The following is a 21,082-nucleotide window of genomic DNA, read 5'->3' on the forward strand; positions in this document are numbered from 1 at the left end:
CAAAATGTAACTATATTATCACTCAGCTCTCTTTACATGAAGTTTGATATCAAAGTATGTACAACTCAAGCCACATAATATACTTACATGTGTTCTGTGCAGGTTCCTTTTCTTTGTGTTTGGACTTTTATGTTGAAGTGTTTCCTGTGCTGTATTTGTAGTCCGTTTGTAGTTTTCGCCCTTGATTAGTCTGATTGCTCCAGTTTGTACACTTGCGTATACAGTAAATCTCAACTGCTTGATTGCTTGTATCATTGCAAAATGTAAACTATATTCTCTCCCAGCCTCAATCTTCTAAATGCAACTAAAAGGCATGAAGACATTTAAGATATTATTGATGTAATGATATTATCATTAACATCATGATTTTCTGTAAGCTACTTTGAAACCATGTGTATTATGAAAAACACTATGCAAATAAACATGTTTATTTGCATAGTGGACAAGGACATTTAGGCTGGTGACCACTTATGAGTTACCAAGATGGCAGATTTAAAATCAGATGGCTTTCTCCAGAAATACTATCGACCTCTTTGACTCCAACAGGTGCTACCGTCATAACATTATCATTCATAAGGACGTCAACCAGCATATTAAATGAAATGGCACGCTACAGTTTTGGACTATATAGAGACAAATACTTAGCAAAACACAACTGATGCTTCACAAGCTAAAGACCGTTTCAACGCTCGACCTCCGCTGGCTACAGCAAGCTTTGAGCTTTGCATTACAATACATGACCTGCTCCAGTTTATGCTTTATGGCAAGTAAACACAAATCACGTGAAAGTACCTTGAGACCTCAAATGTCGTGAATCAGCTCTAATATGAAAACAAGATGTTCATAAAGAAGCAAAGCCTCGTTTTTTGACACTTCATATTGTTGTATTGGACTGTACCAAGGCAAATGTGCACTCTTGAACAGCAAGAAGCAGAACATTGAAAAATGATTTCCATCTCGTTGTGGACAAAGTTTGCTTGGATACTGAATTCACAAAAAATGCTTTCGTTCCTTCAGAGGCATGAAGTCCAAACAGAATACTGAACAGGACTGTATTTAACCGTCTAGGCACATCAGAGTAAATCAAGATGAACACAATCTTTTATTTTACAGATGGTGCAAAACTGAAATGATGAATCGACCATAAATGAGAGGTGAAACTCAAAAGGCAGCAAAGTAAAAGAAAAAGCCTAGCTTATGTACACAACTCGATACAAATTCAAAAACAAAACTCTTCTTTTTAAATTTCACATCATCAAAACTATAAGAAGGTCATAAGAAATAACGGCAGAGTTGTCCAGCAGCGTACAATCACACAAGGCCCTGATTGGCTTGTAGTGTTTATAAGTCATGTGATGGTGAAAGCGTAGCAGCGTGGGCGGAGCTCAGGAGCTGATTGGAGGGATGAGATCAGCTGACTCTAAGCTATCCTCGCAGGGGCTGTGGCAGCTCTCCAAATTGAGCTGCTGCTGAGTCTGAAGCTTCAGAATGAGCGCCTTGATCTCGTCCCGCTTGGTTTTCATCCGTTGCTGGGGAAACCAATCCAATAAATTCATCGGGAGATGAAAGCTTGGAAGAGGTTTCTGGAAAAAAAACAAAATAATAATCAATTATTGCATTAAGGCTGGAATACACTACACGACTCTTAAAATCTAAACAGATTTTTAAAACACTAGGCATCATACACTTACTGACTTTGTAAATAGTGACAAAGGAAAACTGGAAAAAGCGCAGTGTATTCCAAGCTTAGGTTGCCAATAACATAGGGGTGTTGTTGAATTACTGATTCTGATCAGCTGACACACTTTCCAGGTGTGCAGAGCTATTACGAACAGGAATCGTAAGAAATTCAATACAGTCCATGACTGTGATTAACGCCATTACATGTTTTAATCGATTAACAGCACTAATATATATGTATAAAAAAGTGAGCAAGGATCTTTACGGTGCTTTGTGCTGCAAGACGAAGTAGATGAACTTGACAATCGCCATTCTGGATTTTGTACGGTGGCTCTGAATTGTCAAAACACCTCAAAATGCTTGCTACGGATGCGAAAAATGCAGAAAAATCAAACCCAATCAGATTTTTTTTGGACGAAAGTTTCGGAGAAAGTGTGTAAACATGAATTAAAAAAAAAAAAAAAATTCTGTTTTTTAATTTCGGATGAAAATTTCGGACTCCGTGTGCAATGGCCTTTAGAATTGGTCCAAAAACTAAAGTGAGGCCTGAATAACCTATTCGATTTTTAATGTGAAACTATTACACTGCAATGTCATTTATCTTTACCAGGATGTCTGGAATGTGTGTGAACGAAAGCGTAGAATGAGGAAGCTCTGACAGTTTTAAAAATCTTTCAGACTCTATTCTGGGGGGATCCAGAATACGTTGTCCAGTCCACTATTAGATACACAGTTCCTCTCACCTCAAAGAAGCTCTCCACATACTGCAGCACATAAACTCCACAGTCACTGAAGTTATCCTGCTGGGGCACACGAGGACTCGAGCCCTTCATCACATCCTTCCCAAAACTCCTCTTGGAGCCTTTCTTCACCTCCCACTCCACCTCCAGATACCTGCACAAACACCAGGACAAACACTCACTAATATACATGCAAACTTACAGCCGCTCTCGTTATTGTTCAAGGACGACATGATTCCCACAGAAAAATAACTTCATTTAGTAAGATGCAAAAACATCTGTGATCAGAAAATCACATCCATTTAAAGGTTTTTTTACACTCGTCTGTGTCGGAGCAATAACTTACTCTCGTAAGGTTTTCACCACAGTCGACCTGGTTGGTCCACGCAGGGAGTCCATGATCAGAATACAAGGCCTGAGGATTTTAATAACATGACAGTGAGTGCTGAAAAATAGAACTGGAATTTTAAATATACTGGTTTGAAGTAGGGATGCACCGATGTATTGGCCAATAATTGGTATCAGCCGATAAAAGTAATTGTTTAAAAACAGCAGATGATCAGGGACTATTTATTTCCTGTCAGTCAAAAGGGGGCAGAAAAATGTATCAGGCAGTAACTTGCATGAAGAAAACATAAGACATTAACGCAGCGCTGTTACCACAGGTTCTATTTGACCCTATGAATCATAATTCAAGCCAAGGTTGCCAGGTCCACGCTTTCCCTTTCACTAAACATGATTTGCAATGTGACTCTGATCCAAATATTGCAAAGAGCTGTTACGTCTAAAACGAAACAAAGTCTCATCTTTCAAATCCTGCTCTTATTTTTCACAAAATTCGAACTGTTTTAATGCTCAGATAACGTAAACAACATATGCGGTTGATGTTGCTGACACAGAACAGCATACGTTTACATTCAGATCAAAGCATGCGCATGCGTCGTGATATTCTCCAAAATGGTGCCACATGGGTGACGCAGACACAAATTGTTGAATGAAGTCTTTGTTGTTGTTTTCTTTGTGCACAAAAAGTATTCTCGTAGCTTCAAAAAATGACGGTTGAACCCCTTGGATCACGTTTCTGTGCCTTGATCATGGTAGGACCCTTGCTGTCTATGGAGGGTCAGAGAGCTCTCTGATTTCATCAAAAATATCTTAATTTGTGTTCCGAAGAAGAACGAAGGTCTTATGGGTTTGGAGCGACATGAGGCTGAGTAATTAATGACTTTAATAAAACTAAGTTACTGGCATCGGTATCAGCAGATATCATTCTGAATAACCGCCTGTACTGGCTAAGAAATTTCGTATCGGTGCATCTCTAGTTGAAACTCTTCTGTAGCTTTCAAACGGTAAACAAACAGGGTTAATATTGGGTCATCAAAGCTAACATGCAACTAAAAAGTTAAAGAATTTATTTTTAACACATTTATCTGATTTGATGCAACTGAATCTAAATATTTAATATAATGTATTAGCTATGCAAAGTTGTTTGAGGAATATTTGCTCACTGTTTGCAGATGGTGGGTTTGGACGTCAACTCTGCTTTGTCAAAGCTCCCACTCTCATCGACCAAACTGTCATCTTCACTACACTCGTCCTGAAAACACAGATAACATGTGAGAGAGACAGACAAAACTCCCAAAAATCATCCAAACATTACATTTCTTGTCCAAATCTAATACATAAAATACACCATAATAATAAACTGTTGTTGATAATTGAAAATAGTATTTTCCATTATGAAAGTAAGCCTGTTTTTAATAACCCAAACGGTGTATTCCAGTAAAGGTTATCTGAAATCAGTAATCAAATATCACCAAACGAACGTAATCCGACTACTTTTAGTTCGCTTTCAATGACCTCACAACCTTATATGTAAATATGAAGGAACTCTTGAACAAATGTTGGAAATTAAACTATTTTATTCCCATTTCTGTTACCTAAAATAGTTCCATTGTTGCCTTGTCACAAGCAGTTTGCATGATACCTTACAGTACCAGGGCTTGACATCAAGCAAAAGTTACTTGCCCGGAGATAATTGTATTTTTTTTTTAAATTGAGTTATAAATATAATTATTTATTGTAGTTATACAAAACACATTTAGTTTATTTAGTTCGATTTTTCGTTTGAAATAAAATAATGAAAAAAATAATAATAAAGTGTGATAATACTGTTGTATTTTAAGATAAAAAGGGAGTATTAATTACAAATACAATATTAAACTTAAAAATAAAATGCTAATATTTACTTCTTTATATATGAATTTTCAAACTTAAATTTTTTTTTTTTTAATTAGAGTTCAATTTAATCAGACAATTAGTATAAGACGACATTTGGGCTGTTACCAACAAATGAAATCAGTATCAACAAAAGTCATCTTAGCAATGTAGAGGAAACACAGAAACTGCATCTGAAGTGGAACAGATATATTCACCCACTGTTAATGCAGCTCTGAGGGACATGGAATGCTTTAATCTGCAGTTACACATGAATAAATAATGTTTCGATTCATAAAACGTTGAATACTGATATTTGAAATTACTTTTTTTTAAATACTGTAAATGTGAAATTAAAAGCATCAAGTCACTGTTAATAAGTGATTCACTGCGACTGAACCAAATCATTCAAATGGTTGATTCATTCAGGAACGAAACACTGTCATGAATTATTTTTGTTGGTGAAACAGCAAAAACAGGAAATATGGTGTCTAAAACGTAAGTCTCTTAATATTAACTTCTTGTTTATTGAACTGTTATAAAATCACATTTGTAATCAGGATGGTTTTTGGAGCCAAAAAAAAAAAAAAACGGTGCTCGATCTTCGTGTGAAATATATACATTTTCTTCTCCCATATCTTGAATTTTCTGATCATTCTTCATGCATTGTATAAAACTGAATCGTGCAGTGAAAGAACGCACTCGCACGTGAGCTAGTCTAACCTAGACGACTTCACGTAATGTAGCTGTGTTTTATTTGATTCTTGCAGCACACTCGATAAAACAACAATTACGAAATTATCGCAAACGATATATATATCGCACACCCCTATAACAAAGGCTATATCATAAATAACGGCAGTTATTATTGTTTTTGGTATTGACTTTTTCAAGTTACTTGTCCGATTGGGTAAGTAAATTTCTCTTTCACTTGCCCGACCAAAACATTCACTTGACCCGGACAAGCGTTAATGTCGAGCCCTGAGTACCATTCAAAGGTTTGGGGTCAATGAGTTTTTTTGTAATGTTGCTAAAAGCCTCACCAATGCTGAATTTTCAAAATCATTACTCCAGTCTTCAGTGTCGCGTGATCCTTTAGAAAATCACTCTAATATGCTGATTTGCTGCTTAAGAATTGCTTTATTATTATCAATGTTGAAAACAGTTGTGCTGAAATCTTTTGTAGAAATCTTTTGTAGCATTGCACAGATAAAAATAAATAAATTAGGGCTGCACGATGTTATCGGACTGATATCGGAATCGGCCGATAATGGCTTTAAATGTAAATATCGGCATTGGCCTGATATGAAAAATGCCGCCGATATGTCTTGCCGATAAGAGGAATTGGGTTAACTCACATGTGCTCAGGGTGTGCTAGTGACTAGATCACGTCAGCAGTGCGTCTCATTCTTGAAGCAAAGTCTGAATGATGATTAGATTGACTGTTTTGGATCGCTCCATTTAATCTATTCCGTTTTAGACCATCTACAAATGTTAAATCTTAAAATAAAATGTTAGGGTTAACACTGCATCTTTCTGGGGGGAAAAATGCGATTGATATAGTTTATTTATAGTTATTTTCAAAGCTTCAATGTAATGTTAATTCTAATAAATAAGTTCTTGTTAAAAACTAACCAATATTAGCTTATCATTTCTGCACAGGAGAGACTTGGTGTTGTTTCAAACAAAAGGAAATATATATCGGTATCGGCCAAAATGAGTTGAAAAATATCGATGTGACATCGGATATCGGCAAAATCCAATATCGTGCATCCTTCAAATAAATCTTTACATCCCTACAATATATGCTCACTTTGATGGCTACATTACAAAAGTAAACGCTGATACCACAGACTAGCCAAACTGAGGCGACTCACCTGACATGAGCTTTGGTCATCTGAGTGATGGGAGTCATCTGTCCCATAACACTCGATTATTCGGTGTAAACCATCTGAAATAAAAACCAAACGGAAATCAAGCAGTGACCCAGTGGCAATCTGCATTCATTCACACACGTGGCTCACATGCTCACCTGTGTACTGCTGCTGTCTGTTCACATCAGCCGCAGATCTGTGCGGGATGGCCGTGTGCTGCCTGACATTGTCCAGCTCATCCGAACCTCCATCAGTGGGCGGGCTGGAGGAGACAGCAGTGCTATGGGCTTGAGTTTGAGGCTGGTACAGCGGGTTTGGCTCAACATGAGCCTTCTCCAGACCCGGAAAACAGATTATGGCGAGATACCAGTGTGCACTAGATGGACACAGAAAGACAGATCAGGAGATTAGAAGTCTCATTTAAAAAAAACATGACAATACACACTTAGGCAGCTGATTTAAAATAAATCACAATGCATTTGAAGGACAGTTTAACATGTTCATTTAGTGTGAAATAACCAGTAAAAAGATTAATAAAAAGCAATTAAATTTTCCATTTCCCCCGACCCATTCAGAAGTGATTTTCCTATCATCTGAGCAATTTAAGCTTGAAGTATAACATTCAAGTTAAGAAACCACAAGGTTTTAAATAACACAAGCTGATACTACAGGCAATGCCCTTCCCTAAACCACAGGAGACAACCGAAGGAAGACTTTGCACTGTCAAACTTTCATTTAAATGACAATGAAAGACATTCACATGCATTCTTCCTCGGGGTGGGCGATATGACCAAAATCTTATAATCACAATAATGATATACTGTATCTCACAATATCGTTTTTTTTTTGCTTTTAATAAGGCTTTTATGCTAAAGTTTTTGATATAATAGAATTTTCATAGAATTCTTGTCACCAGTGTCAATATCACAAAAAACTAATAAAAAAAAAAAAAAAAAAAAGAAAAAATAAGAGAAAAACGAGCTCACTGAAGGCAAGTAATTACAAGCAACAGGACAAAAAACTACAATAAATAAATTCTACATGCTTTGTACAAATTAATCAAAAACACTTTTCACTGTGCAAATTAAATTTCTTATTAAAGTTACAAAAGTGATTTAGTCAAGAGCAGTGAAAGATTAACATGAATGACAGACAGGAGGAATAATATTCAGCTTCCCCTTTAAGACTGAACATGCGGATCCAATACACTGTCACACGTTTTTTCTTTCTCAGCTGTTTACTTTCAATTCAGACCTAAATGATTTTATGAGGATACTTGCAAAGAAGGGCATTTCCATACATATAAGTATGTGCATTTAACCATTCAAGGCCAATAAAGCAACACAAATACTCATGTGCTCTATGAACAGCGAGAGTGTATAGCAATGTTGGATTTGTGGATTTAAATGGCTTAAAATTGTTTTTAAACAGCAATGCTTAAAAATATGACCCTGGACCACAAATCCAGTCTTAAATTTTCAAAATTGAGACTTATACATATTTGGCCGAGATACAACTATTTAAAAATCTCGAATCTGAGGGTGCCAAAAAAATCTAAATATTGAGAAAATCGCCTTTAAAGCTGTCCACATGAAGCTCTTAGCAATGCATATTACTAATCAAAAATGACGTTTTGATATATTTACGGTAAGAAATTTCCAAAATATTTTCATGGAACATGATCTTTACTTAATATCCTAATGATTTTTGGCATAAAAGAAAAATCTATCATTTTGAACCATACAATATATTTTTGGCTATTGCTACAAATATACCCCAGCGACTTAAGACTGGTTTTGTGGTCAAATGTGTGCAAACAATACATTTTTGTGACCACAGCGCACCGCCACTTGACATGAATGCTTAACTGCAATAATACAAATTTCTACCGGTTAATCGTGTCAACCTCCATATCGCCCACCCCTAATTCCTCATGTAATTGATAGATCAATAGCGATAAATAGACGGTGTCTTACGACTCATTGATGGGCACAAAGATGAAGTCTTTCTGGAAGAGATCCACGTGACGTGTCCATGTCTTCACTCTGTTGTGTTTCCTCTTCTGTATGCTACAACACATCAAAAAGTCACATCTGAAATTAATCTCAGAACTAAACAGCACAGTAACTGAGTAACTGAGCTCAGGGGAAATGTGAATATTTGAGATGATGACGTGAGCTCACGGTAAGTTGGACGCGTCGACCGTGTTTCTCCGCTCTCTCTGATTGAGTCTCTTATAGAAGAACGAGCTAAACATGTGACTGCGGACAGCATCTTCCTCCTTCAACTTCTCCAAAAACAGATATCTAGTAGCACACAGTACACGATTATCAGATCGTTTCTAATTTATGCACACTTACAAAAAAATTAAAATTAATGAGATGTACAAATTTTTTCACTTTTTATAAAAACACTATTTGGTCACAACAGTTAATATTGACAAATAAAGATAATGACTTTAAATAGAAGTCGATGATGACGTCGTTGAGAAACTCTCCGTCGTTCAGACAGTGGAGGTCCTCATTGGTTACAGAGATTCCTCCTTTAGCAGGCGGCGGGGGGTAAACCAACAACCTGCAGAAACAAACAAAAACAACACCAACTTCAACATATCTTTGGCCTTTTATACATGGAATATTTTCTTTCCTGATTTTCTTTTCTCTACTGGCCATCTCTGATCATCGGCTAAAATTTTCACTGGCCTCCCAAAATTGGCCCACAATAAAAAAAAAAAAGAAAAAAAAAAAAAAGAAGAATTTTTATAGTTTTTTCCCCCATGCAACCTTGTATTGTAATGAATAAGGCTGCTACTACACCAACATTTTATATACTAATGACATTTAAAAATTCAATTTCAATACCAATGAACTACTAGCCTAATTAATATAAAGTTCAGCGAATGGAGTTCTCGTTCACTTCTCGTCAGATTTGAATGGTTTAATGTCTTGAACTTTTAAATAGGCAAGACTTAAAAACATGCAAATGATAAACTTTTGTGATCATGCACTATATACTGTATATTAGGGATGTTGGAAATAATCGATTCTCCGATGCATCGCGATTCTCTTCAATGGAAAAAAAAAGATATAGGTTGTTGATTGGAGAAGTCATGCAGAGAGAAGTCTGTCATTTTGTAATGACATTTTGATTACATTTACATTTAGTTATTTAGAAGACACTTTTATCCAAAGCAATTTATACATGAGGATTAAACAAGTTTTTTTTTTTTTTCTTGGCAAGCTGAAATTAAATGTTGGAGCCAGAGAAGATAGTAAGTAGGAAGTAAAAATATGAACTGGCCTGATTAAGCTAGCAGAACAAAAAATTGTACCAAACAACAAAGGAAAATAAGAAATAATCACTGTGCCAAATCAGAGAAAATTACAAACAAATGTGCCATGTGCCATCTGATGTGTTTGGTTAGTCTTACTTTATAATAGGACCAGTGAAGGTTGGCTGGAGCTCTGCCATCTCGTCGTCCTCTTCACAGTACTCCTGGAGCTGAGCAGACACGCTCGTCGCTGCACAAGTGATGGAGGCAGCTGGGGCTGTATTTATTGTTGCCACGGTAACCGTCACTACCGAAAAGGATGCTGAGGCTGATAGGGTTGAAGATGAAGGTGTTGCTGATACTACAGCTCTCACTTCTTTAACCTGAGGTGAAGGACAAACATTGGCACCTTTAATACATGAGAATAAAACACATCAAGTCACAATTATCACGATTGAGTGCAACATAAATCACCTTGTCTTTCGAGGCTTTATTGTACTCAACCAGTCGAACGTTGGCCTCGTCAAAATTGATCTTCTTGGGGAAATCTGACAAATTGTTGTTTATGCCGATTTCAGCAAGGATATCCTCCAGAATCACCTGCTCTTGCAATGAAGGGCCGCTCTCGAAAATCAATACAATATACTTCTCATCAGCTGGAGACAAAAAAGGAAAGGAGTAAGATGTCAGACAGAACCAAAAGAAATCAAGAGCATAAAGTGCACCTGAAACAAAATAACTACCAAAAGAAAGAGTTTTGGACAATGTCATATGGCAATAAGTCAGATCTAAAAATCGGAGTTTCGCTGCATTATGAAATCCCTATGAAATTCATTTTATTTTCCTCCAAATTTTACAAATTACACTTTGTTTCCATTCTGTTTTTTTCCATTTTTCTACACTCTGTTTTAATGGTTAAATTAAACTATTAAATGTTTAACAAAAATTAAAATAAGGTCCTATGAAATGTTTTATTTTATTTTTATTTTAAATGTTTTCCTTTAATATTATGGATTCTATTTTAATGGTCTAATTAAATTGCAATAATAATAATAATAATAAAAAAATCTTTGTTTAATTGATTTAATAAAGAATATATATATTTTTTTCAGAAATACTGTGTATTTAAATTTTTAGATAAATATTTCTTAAATTATTTTTTAATAACAATTTTCTTAATAGCAGTTGTTCTATCATTATTACAGATAAATAATATCCCCTTTTTCAAATCAAGCCGTTCTCAGATTCTTGGCTGTTTGATGTCACAAGGACCCAGGCCCCTCCCACGATTGCTGATTGACAGTGGCGTTTTACCTTAGACCCACCCGGAGTATGCCATTGTTTCACCAGCAGAGCAGGTATAGACAAGAATGCCTAAGCGATTGAGGTGTTCTGTTGTTGGATGTAATAATGAACATAGCAGTCGTCATTTATTAATCCTGACATCTGAGCCGCTGAAGATTACCTTTGTTTTTGAAGGGAATGCACTGCAGATCTACTTAAATGCGTCTATGTTCACGCGAATCATACCTGATCCAGCTTCAGCTGAGTTTAAGTTTTTTTATGAATCTTTGCAAATCGCCTTTCCTAATAATGTGCAAGTTAGCAAGTTTCACAATGAATGCAGAAAGTTTACATTCGCTCAGAGAACGGCTCATCACTTCACCGAAAACAGGAGCGAGGTGAGCAGAGCTCATTAGCATTTAAAGGGACATGCACTGTCCCACAGCCATATCACCCTGCAGCCCAAGACAGGTTGCCCACTGAAGCTAAGCAGGGTTGAGCCTGGTCAGTACCTGGATGGGAGACCTCTTGGGAAAACTAGGTTGCTGTTGGAAGAGGTGTTAGTGAGGCCAGCAGGGGGTGATCACCCTGTGGCCTGTGTGGGTCCTAACACCCCAGTATAGTGACGGGGACACTATACTGTCAAAAGCACCGTCTTTCGGATGAGACGTTAAACCGAGGTCCTGACTCTCTGTGGTCACTAAAAATCCCATGGCACTTCTCGTAAAGAGTAGGGGTGTAACCCCGGTGTCCTGGCCAAATTCCCTCCACTGGCCCTTATCAATCATGGCCTCCTAGTAATCCCCATCCACTTGATTGTCTCTATCACACTCTCCTCTCCACCTGTAGCTGGTGTGTGGTGAGCGCACTGGCGCCGTTGTCCTGTGGCTGCCGTCGCATCATCCAAGTGGATGCTGCACACTGGTGGTGGTTGAGGAGAGACCCCCCACATGATTGTAAAGCGCTTTGGGTGTATGGCAATACACAAAGCGCTATATAAATGCATCATTCATTCATTCATTCACTGAAACAGCTTGCAGTGAAAAGAGCTGTTTTTGACAGGATAAAAAGGGTGTTGTTTTACACTACCATTGAGAAATTTTAACCAAAGTATGTTATAGACTTTTCATTAAGACCCTAAAGAATCATATCAACTTGTGGAAAATGGGCATCCGATGACCTCTTTAAGTTTCTTTCTGTTTGTATATATGACGACGATCATTTTTTTCAAAAGAAACGGTAAAACCCTCATGAAGTGACTCTTAGAGAAGCTCTAGAGACTGTGTTTATGTACTTATATATCGAGGCGGCAGAGGCTGAAAATACTTCAGTTTGTCTGCAGTAAACGACACTGCGCATCTGCGCCATACGTTCATAGACGCACAGGATATGTCATATTTAAACAGTGTTTTTGTGGCTTAATATTCACCACACTAATCCATATCATGTTCTGATTTAATAGTAATGGCCAACTTTTGATTTATTCATCCAAAATTCTGCAAATACACACTAAATTCCATTTTTATGACTGGATTCCGTGATTCCGTCCACATTTTCCACATTGTGATACTTAAGTATCACTTTCAAAGAAATGATGCTTGAGCTTTTCTAGGGCCCTATGAAATCAGTTTTATTTTTGTCCCAAAATCTGTTTTATTTTTTTCTATAGTCCATTTTTTATTTTTCTGGATTTTGTTTTTTAAATTTTGCTGGACTTCTTTTTAATAGCTAAATTAAATATTATCAATCAAAAAGAATATCTAATTAATTAAAATCACGAAACATACAATTTCACATCAATTTATTAAAAGTTTAACAAACATTACATGTTTAGGGGTCCATGCAATGTTTTATTTTTACCCACCGTATGTTTTATTGCTACCAAATTCTGTTTTAGCATGTGCAGTTATTTGAATGCATAAAACAACAAAGTTATTCTTAAAATAGCTTTTTGAAATGTTTTTTTTCCCCCTCAAATATTCCGTTGTGTATTTCTATTTTGGTTATCAAATGAAAGTATAAAACATTAATTTCAATTATCTTTTAATTATTGAAAATTAAACAAACTACTTTTTTGACAAAGGAGATTTACTATAAAAAATTAAAATTAATACATGTGTTTTAACTGTAGTACTAGTATGTAGGTTATATATATTTTACTGAACAATGCTAATATATTTCTGGCACACTGTCTTCAAGTTAAGCCGAACATTTATTTTGACGGGTTGCTGTGAATCTTTAAATTTCTGTGTGTATCATAGACTGTATAAGACATATGACGCTAGTTTTACCTAAAAGGAAACGGCAAGACTGTCATGAAGTGACTCTCAGAGCAGCTCTGGAAATGTTCTTCATATATTTATGTCCTCATTTAGATGGCAGACACTGAAATCACTGCAAGCGTCACACGGTTTCGGTTTCTACACGCATACTGAAGCGCGTGTCTGCGCCATTCATTCACACAGAGACACACAGAACATGCAAGGTTCATATTTAAATAGTCTTTTGCTGCTTAATATTTACAGATACTAGTCCATATCACGATTTGATTTAAGTGTAATGACCTACTTTTATTAATTCATTCAAAGTTTGACAAATTCTGTGACATTCCGAGTTATAAATTCAGTTTTTATGACTGGATTCTGTGATTCCGTCCCTGTTTTCCGCATTGCAGAAATCATTAGCTCAAACTTAAAGCAAGTATTATTTTCCAAGAATGATAATTTTCAGTGATGCTTGAGCTTTTCTCAGAACTTTGAGTCGTTTTTCCACTGACCTTTAAAGATGAAGCCTGTAAGATTTTTTGTATGTCAAATGATATATGAATGAGAATAATCGTAAGGGCACGATGAATTTAAGGGGCGTTTTCAAAGGTTGTTTGAAAATATGCTTTATTTTTGTAATTCTGCTAGGTGACACTAGTAGTGCAGAAATGGCATACTTTGCTTAAGGAGACATTATACGGAATTATACATTATCAGAACGTTACGTATACTTACTGTTGCCGCTGCAGTCGTACCATACTCCTCCCTCGTCCCGAGACATCTGCAGCTGAGTCTGTAATCGCTGGCACTCCACATCGGTGGTCTGCAGAAACAGGACTGGCAGCTTCCTGACGGTACACCACTCACATCTGGTCAGCTCTGATGACTGCAAGAAAACGCTCTCCAACACATTCATATCAGGACCTTCAATCACAACACCACAGCAAACAAACGACAACTCAATAAGTCTTATTCTACACAAAATTCCTAATGGTGACAATGAAATCACATGCAACATTGCTTTCTACATTCATTTCTTTAAAGAAGCATCTTACTTTCTGTCTCCAGCTGTATGTTTTCCACTGTAAACTAGAAAAAAAAAAACCCACAATGAAAAATACTCAAAGAAAACACACTAGATTTAACATACATTTATGTTAGAGGTTAACTGACATACTGGTTTTACAGTTTAATCTTAAACAGAAAGAAACTATTGGTTATCAGAAAAAAAAATCTTAAGAGCAATAGCTTGCAATGCTGTATTTATGTATACATTTAAAATGTTGTACTTATTTTATTTTTTACTTCCAGTCCATACCTAGTCACATCATTATTTTTAATATTCTAATAAGGTTCTGCAGTATTTTACATTGATTTCTTTCATATTATTGATTTTAATAACTTTTAAAACAAATCATCTGATTTATCGGTATATTAGACATTAGTTACCGATATCTGTAAAATCCACTATTGGTTGAACTCTAATTTAGGTGAATAATTATAGCATACCTCCAGTGAACTATATCAAGCAATCTCACTTATGAACATGTAAGACAGCATCCAAAAAATAACTCATCTGAGTCTTTTTGACAGACGCATCAGCGGCATAACTTGAAGAATAATTTAGATGTTCAAGAACTAACAGCACTAAATGGCAAGATGATCATTTAGTGCGTGTTTGTGTGTGTATATATATATATATATATATATATATATATATATTTATAAAAAGTATAAAAAAAAAAAAGGTAAAAAAAAGTCAATTCCAGACCCCGCAGGTGATATGAATCAGGTTTTAGGTTGAGCTCACCACAACAGGTTTGGTGACCATCCTGCGCAGAGTGCCGATCCTTACGCTCCTGCACTCCAGAATAATACTGCTCAGCTTCTGCATAAGACTCATTTTCCTCTTCTTAGGAGATGGATCTTCACACACAGTGTTCCCAAACTACATGAGAATAATAAATAACATATAAGTATAATATATACGTATACACTCTAAATACGAGAAATTACCTAGTGAACACATCCATACTTTCAAAATGATTTTCAGTTTTTCAGAAAAAAGTAAAAAATAGTGTAAATTAATGCAAATTCTGCTGATTAGTCACGTTTGAAAAAAACAAACAAAAAAAAAAAAAACATAAATTGGTCAGTGGCAAAGCAAATGAAAATCTAAAATACTGAGCCCTGATTTTACTGGATCAAAATGCATCATTAAGAGAAAAAAAAGTAACACTGCTTACTGGATCTTTCATGCTTTTCCTTCTGGGCACCAGGTTTCTCTGGATTGTCTGTGTGAAAAAGTCACTGCTAGGGTCCTCGTTTTCACCAGCTGCTTTAACGGCCGCTTCCACCCGACCACCAGAGGGCGCAGGAGATGAGTGGGCTGAGTCCGCGGGCCGCGGCGACACGCTGTCCAAGCGGCTAATGGTCCCACTGCTGCTGAAATAATCACTTTCTTCATCTTCGTCGCTGGACAGCACAACTGCATTTCATCAAAACACAATCTGGATTACTGGTCTCATCTCATATCCCTCAATTTGTGGTTAAGCCTGATCAAAAATGCTTTTTAACTCACTATAGTCACAATTTAACAGCACAAGAATATTCATAATATAGTATGTTTATGTTGTGGTGGTTAATATTATTAGTAGCATTTATTGTATGTTGCTTTGTTGCGAGTTGTATGCTCTTCTTTTCATCCTTGGGTTTGTTGAAAGATGTTATAAAAACATAAATGGTTAGTATAACGGTCATATGTTAGCTAAAGGCACAAAGAAGTATTGCATTTGAATCTCCTACATATGTGGCAGCACAAATGATATTTGAGAGTTGTAGAGGGACAATGTTAGAGCCACAACTAACAATTAATCGATTGATCTGTTATTTCCTTAATCAGATAAAAAAAAAGCCAGATTTGTATTATATATGAAATCATATATACTGCCCAGTGTCCCCCAAACAATGAATGAAACTGAAGGCTTTGAAAACAACTATAGTGAACAGTCTATCCTATACATACGTGAAAAAAAAAAAAAAAAAAAAAAAAAAAAAAAACATTTGCAAAAACAAAACCAACTGCTTGCCTACTGTTTTAAAGTTAAAACCACTGAACAAAAAAAAAAAAAACTAGAAAAAACAAACAAAAAAATCATTGGAACTTGGAAGAACTTGACTGGTCTGCAGAAAGCAAAGTCCTAATCCAATAACTCATCACCAAATACCAATGACTCGTTTTAGACACTTCCAAAACTGTTGCAACAAAGATAGAAATACAAATTCTAATTTAATCTAAATTAGAATTTAGGCCTTGTTTATAAAACGTTCGTCAACAAACACACTTGAGAAACTCCGTTGCTGCCCCGAAAACAAACTGTATCCACTGTTCACGTAAAGCTGGGTTCTTTTAGGAAGCTGAACAAGGTTATCTTTCCCTTATAACAAAAACACACCCAAGCGAGTCCTGTGCAGTGCTGCCAAATGAAGCACGTTGATGGGAGCGCTCTCACTCTAGTTGATGTGTGCGCGCTCTTCCGGGAGAAATGCCCATATAAGGAGTTCCACCCTTCATTACGTCAGGAAGAGCCATTATTGAAAAAAAAAAAAATAACTTTCCGAAACTTTTACGAACCCGGAAGGAAGATTTTTGGCACAGAAATACTTCCAAATACTTCCGTTTTTTTTTTTTTTTTGGCCATGCTTAGCGTGATAATTCAACTCTTTAACAGTGTAAACAACTCTGAATGCATGAAACAGTATTGTACCCCCCTTTAAACAAGAAACCAATATTTTAAATGTGAAATAAAAACTGCCAGGTGGTGGCAGCAAGTCACTTAAGTGAGTCATTGCGATTGATCTGAATCATTTAAACGGTCGATTCATTCAGGAACGAAACACCGTCATGTTGCTCAGAGACGCAAAACAGTGCTGTGGCCGTGTTTGGAATAGACAATATGGTGTCTAAAACGTAAGTCTCTTAATTAACCTCTTAGTAACACTTTCTATGAAGCCTGTATTTATAATACATTATAAAAAAACCTTGTTATAAAATCTCCTGAATAATCATCATAACAATTATAATACATTATAGTACTTACGTGTTTGTGGTTATAACTTTTAAGAGTATGATTATTTATAACAATGAACATCATATTAAATATTATATATCATAGCTTGACGTTGTTGAATTCGAAATTCCATACTACTCTTACTATTTCTGCAGCATGCAGTATGTATGCTTATTTTCTGTATGCATGAAATACCCGGATGACCTACTATATTTGCCAGAATCTGCTAAATATAACTCAAGTACACTGGAATCAGTACAGAAGCTGTGTTCTGAATGGCATACTATCATACAATTCTTACTTTACTGCAGTATGCTGTGTGAATACTGTGAATAGTATGTGAATTTTCTGTATGCATGGAACGCCCGGATTACCTGCTACATTTGCTGAAATTTTAGTCGGAGATCACTAAAAATAATGCTAAAGAGGTGTGTGAACTTGCAAGTATGATGTCAGACACTGTAATATGCTCTGGTCCGCTCCCTGCTTACCGGGGCGATGAGATACATAGCAGACTGCTGTCACTCAATGGCTGGATGTCTAAGTGGTGCCCGCAGAATAACATAGACTTTATAGACAATTGGACAAGTTTTTGGGGCAGACCTGACCTGTTGAAAAGAGATGGTGTTCATCCCTCCTGGGGTGGTGCCGCTCTTCTCTCTAGAAATATGGCACATAGTCTTAGAGTTTATACTTGACTAACTGGGGCCCAGGTCAGGAAGCAGTCAGACTGGCTAAACCGACCGTCTGCTAGCTGCCTCACGTCACAGATGTCAGTTAATTCTCAGCACATAGAGACTCCTTCACCCAGATATCACACTATAGAGACTGTGTCTGTTCCCCAAACTAGAAAATGCAGAAAACATCCAAACCAAATTAAGAGTAACAATCTAATTCATGTTCAACAAATAATAAATGCTTACAATACAGAGAAACAATTGATAAAACTTGGCTTACTGAATATCAGGTCCCTTTCTACAAAAGCACTTTTTGTAAATGATTTGATCAATGATCATAACCTAGATTTGCTCTGTTTAACAGAAACATGGCTAAAACCAGATGAATACATTACTTTAAATGAGTCTACCCCCAATATTACTGCTATAAAAATGAGCCACGTCCAAAAGGTAAAGGGAGAGGTGTTGCTACAATTTATAGCAATATTCTCAGTATTTCTCAGAGGGCAGGCTTTAAGTATAACTTGTTTGAAGTTATGGTGCTGCTTATATAATGTTGATAATGAAAAAGATGGGTTAGACAACACGTTTCAGGACCTACACATTGTCGAAATCATACTCTAGATTTAATACTGTCACATGGAATTGATGTTAGTGGTGTTGAAATTCTGCAGCAAAGCGATGATATCTCAGATCATTATCTAGTCTTGTGTAAACTCCATTTAGCTAAAACTGTAAATTCTACTCCTTGTTACAAGTATGGTCGAACCATCACTTCTACCACAAAAGACTGCTTTGTAAGTAATCTTCCTGATTTATCTCAATTCCTCAGCATATCCAACAGCGCAGAACAACTTGATGATGTAACAGAAACCATGGACTCTCTCTTTTCTAGCACTTTAGATACAGTTGCTCCTTTACGCTTAAGGAAGATCAAAGAAAACAGTCCGACTCTGTGGTATAATGAGCACACTCGCACCTGAAAGAGAGCAGCCCGGAAAATTGAGTGCAGCTGGAGGAAAACAAAACTAGAGGTATTTCGTATAGCTTGACGAGAAAGTACCCTATCCTACAGAAAAGCATTAAAAACTGCTAGATCTGATTACTTTTCGTCTCTTCTAGAAGAAAACAATCATAACCCCCGGTATTTATTCAATAGTCACTAAATTAACAAAAAATAAAGCATCAACAGGTGTTGGCATTCCCCAAGAGCACAGCCGTAATGACTTTATGAACTACTTTACTTCCAAGATCAATATTATCAGAGATAAAATTGTAACCATGCAGCCGAATATCGCATCAGATAGTACACTATAGATCCCCTGAGGAACAATTCCACTCATTCTCTACTATAGGAGAGGAAGAATTGTATAAACGTTTTAAATCATCTAAACCAGGGGTGCCCAAACCTGTTCCTGGCGATCGACTGTCCTGCAAAGTTTAGCTCCAACTCTAATCAAACACACCTGAAGCAACTAATTAAGGTCTTCAGGATCGCATGAAAATTAAAGGCAGGCGTGTTTGATTAGAGTTGGAGCTAAACTTTGCAGGACAGTAGATCGCCAGGAACATGGTTGGGCACCCCTGATCTAAACCAACAACATGCATGTTAGACCCTATTCCATCTAAACTACTAAAATAGCTGCTTCCAGAAGTTATAGATCCTCTTTTGGCTATTATTCATTTGTCATTGTCATTAGGATATGTCCCCAAAATCTTCAAATTGGCTGTAATTAAGCCTCTCATTAAAAAAAAACCACAACTTGACCCCAAAGATCTAGTTAATTACAGACCAATCTCAAATCTCCCTTTTCTGTCAAAGATACTAGAAAAGGTAGCATCCTCACAATTATATTCCTTCTTAGAGAAAAATGGTATCTGTGAGGAATTCCAGTCAGGATTTAGACCGTATCATAGTACTGAGACTGGTCTCATTAGAGTTACAAATGACCTGCTTCTATCATCTGATCGTGGTTGTATCTCTTTATTAGTTCTACTGGATCTTAGCACTGCGTTCAACACTATCGACCACAACATTATTTTGAATAGACTAGAACACTTTGTTGGCATTAGTGGAAGTGCCTTAGCATGGTTCAAATCGTACTTATCTGACCGCCATCAATTCGTAGCAGTGAATGAAGAGGTATCATATCGATCCCAAGTGCAGTACAGAGTACCTCAAGGCTCAGTACTAGGGCCGTTACTGTTCACGCTTAACATGTTACCCTTGGGAGATATTATCAGGAGACATGGTGTTAGCTTTCACTGTTATGCTGATGATACTCAGCTCTATATTTCTTCGCGGCCCGGTGAAACACACCAAATTGAGAAACTAACGGAATGCATAGTCGATTTAAAAAACTGGATGACGAGTAATTTCTTACTGCTAAATTATGAAAAAACACAAGTGTCAGTCAGGAACCTACGTGTGCTGTTTGATAGCAATCTTTCATTTGAAAGCCATGTTTCTAGCATCTGTAAAACTGCGTTTTTCCATCTCAAAAACATATCTAAATTGCTAATAATACTCTCAACGTCAAATGCAGAAATGCCAATTCATGCGTTTATGACCTCAAGGTTAGACTATTGTGATGCTTTATTGGGTGGTTGTTCTGCACGCTTGATCTAACTACAGCTGGTCCAAAATGCAGCAGCTAGAGTTCTTACTAGAGGAAGTATGACCATATTAGCCCGGTTCTGTCAACACTGCACTGGCTCCCTATCAAACATCGTATAGATTTTAAAATCTTGTTAACTACTTATAAAGCCCTGAATGGCTTAGCTCCTCAGTACCTGAGCGAGATCTGATCACATTATAGTCCTCCACGTCCGCTGCATTCTCAAAACTCTGGCCGTTTGATAATACCTAGAATATCAAAATCGACTGCGGGCGGCAGATCCTTTTCCTATTTAACACCCAAACTCTGGAACAATCTACCTAATACTGTTCGGGAGGCAGACACACTCTGTCAGTTTATATCTAGATTAAAGACATTTCTTTAACC

The 21,082-nt window shown here is 36.6% G+C and overlaps 1 protein-coding gene across 3 annotated transcripts in view; it reads right to left on the bottom strand.

Annotated features, from left to right (window-relative positions):
• Positions 1-1,083: 1,083 nt before the first annotated feature.
• LOC306880003 (sentrin-specific protease 6-like) overlaps positions 1,084-21,082 on the bottom strand; it is a 35,374-nt gene continuing 15,375 nt past the window's right edge. For all 3 annotated transcript variants that reach the window (XM_079433263.1, XM_079433262.1, XM_079433264.1), the window contains 15 exons: positions 15,577-15,818; positions 15,141-15,278; positions 14,386-14,419; positions 14,066-14,254; positions 10,257-10,438; positions 9,942-10,165; positions 8,969-9,085; positions 8,695-8,817; positions 8,488-8,580; positions 6,670-6,887; positions 6,515-6,588; positions 3,929-4,017; positions 2,767-2,835; positions 2,424-2,574; positions 1,084-1,583 (listed from right to left, as the gene is read on the bottom strand). In XM_079433263.1, the coding sequence (XP_079289389.1) occupies positions 1,386-1,583; positions 2,424-2,574; positions 2,767-2,835; positions 3,929-4,017; positions 6,515-6,588; positions 6,670-6,887; positions 8,488-8,580; positions 8,695-8,817; positions 8,969-9,085; positions 9,942-10,165; positions 10,257-10,438; positions 14,066-14,254; positions 14,386-14,419; positions 15,141-15,278; positions 15,577-15,818 (2,141 nt within the window). In that variant the 3' untranslated portion in view covers positions 1,084-1,385. The remainder of the gene's footprint in view (positions 1,584-2,423; positions 2,575-2,766; positions 2,836-3,928; positions 4,018-6,514; positions 6,589-6,669; positions 6,888-8,487; positions 8,581-8,694; positions 8,818-8,968; positions 9,086-9,941; positions 10,166-10,256; positions 10,439-14,065; positions 14,255-14,385; positions 14,420-15,140; positions 15,279-15,576; positions 15,819-21,082) is intronic.

Source organism: Barbus barbus (assembly GCF_936440315.1).
Source record: "Barbus barbus genome assembly, chromosome: 14".
Classification (NCBI taxonomy): Eukaryota; Metazoa; Chordata; class Actinopteri; order Cypriniformes; family Cyprinidae; genus Barbus; species Barbus barbus.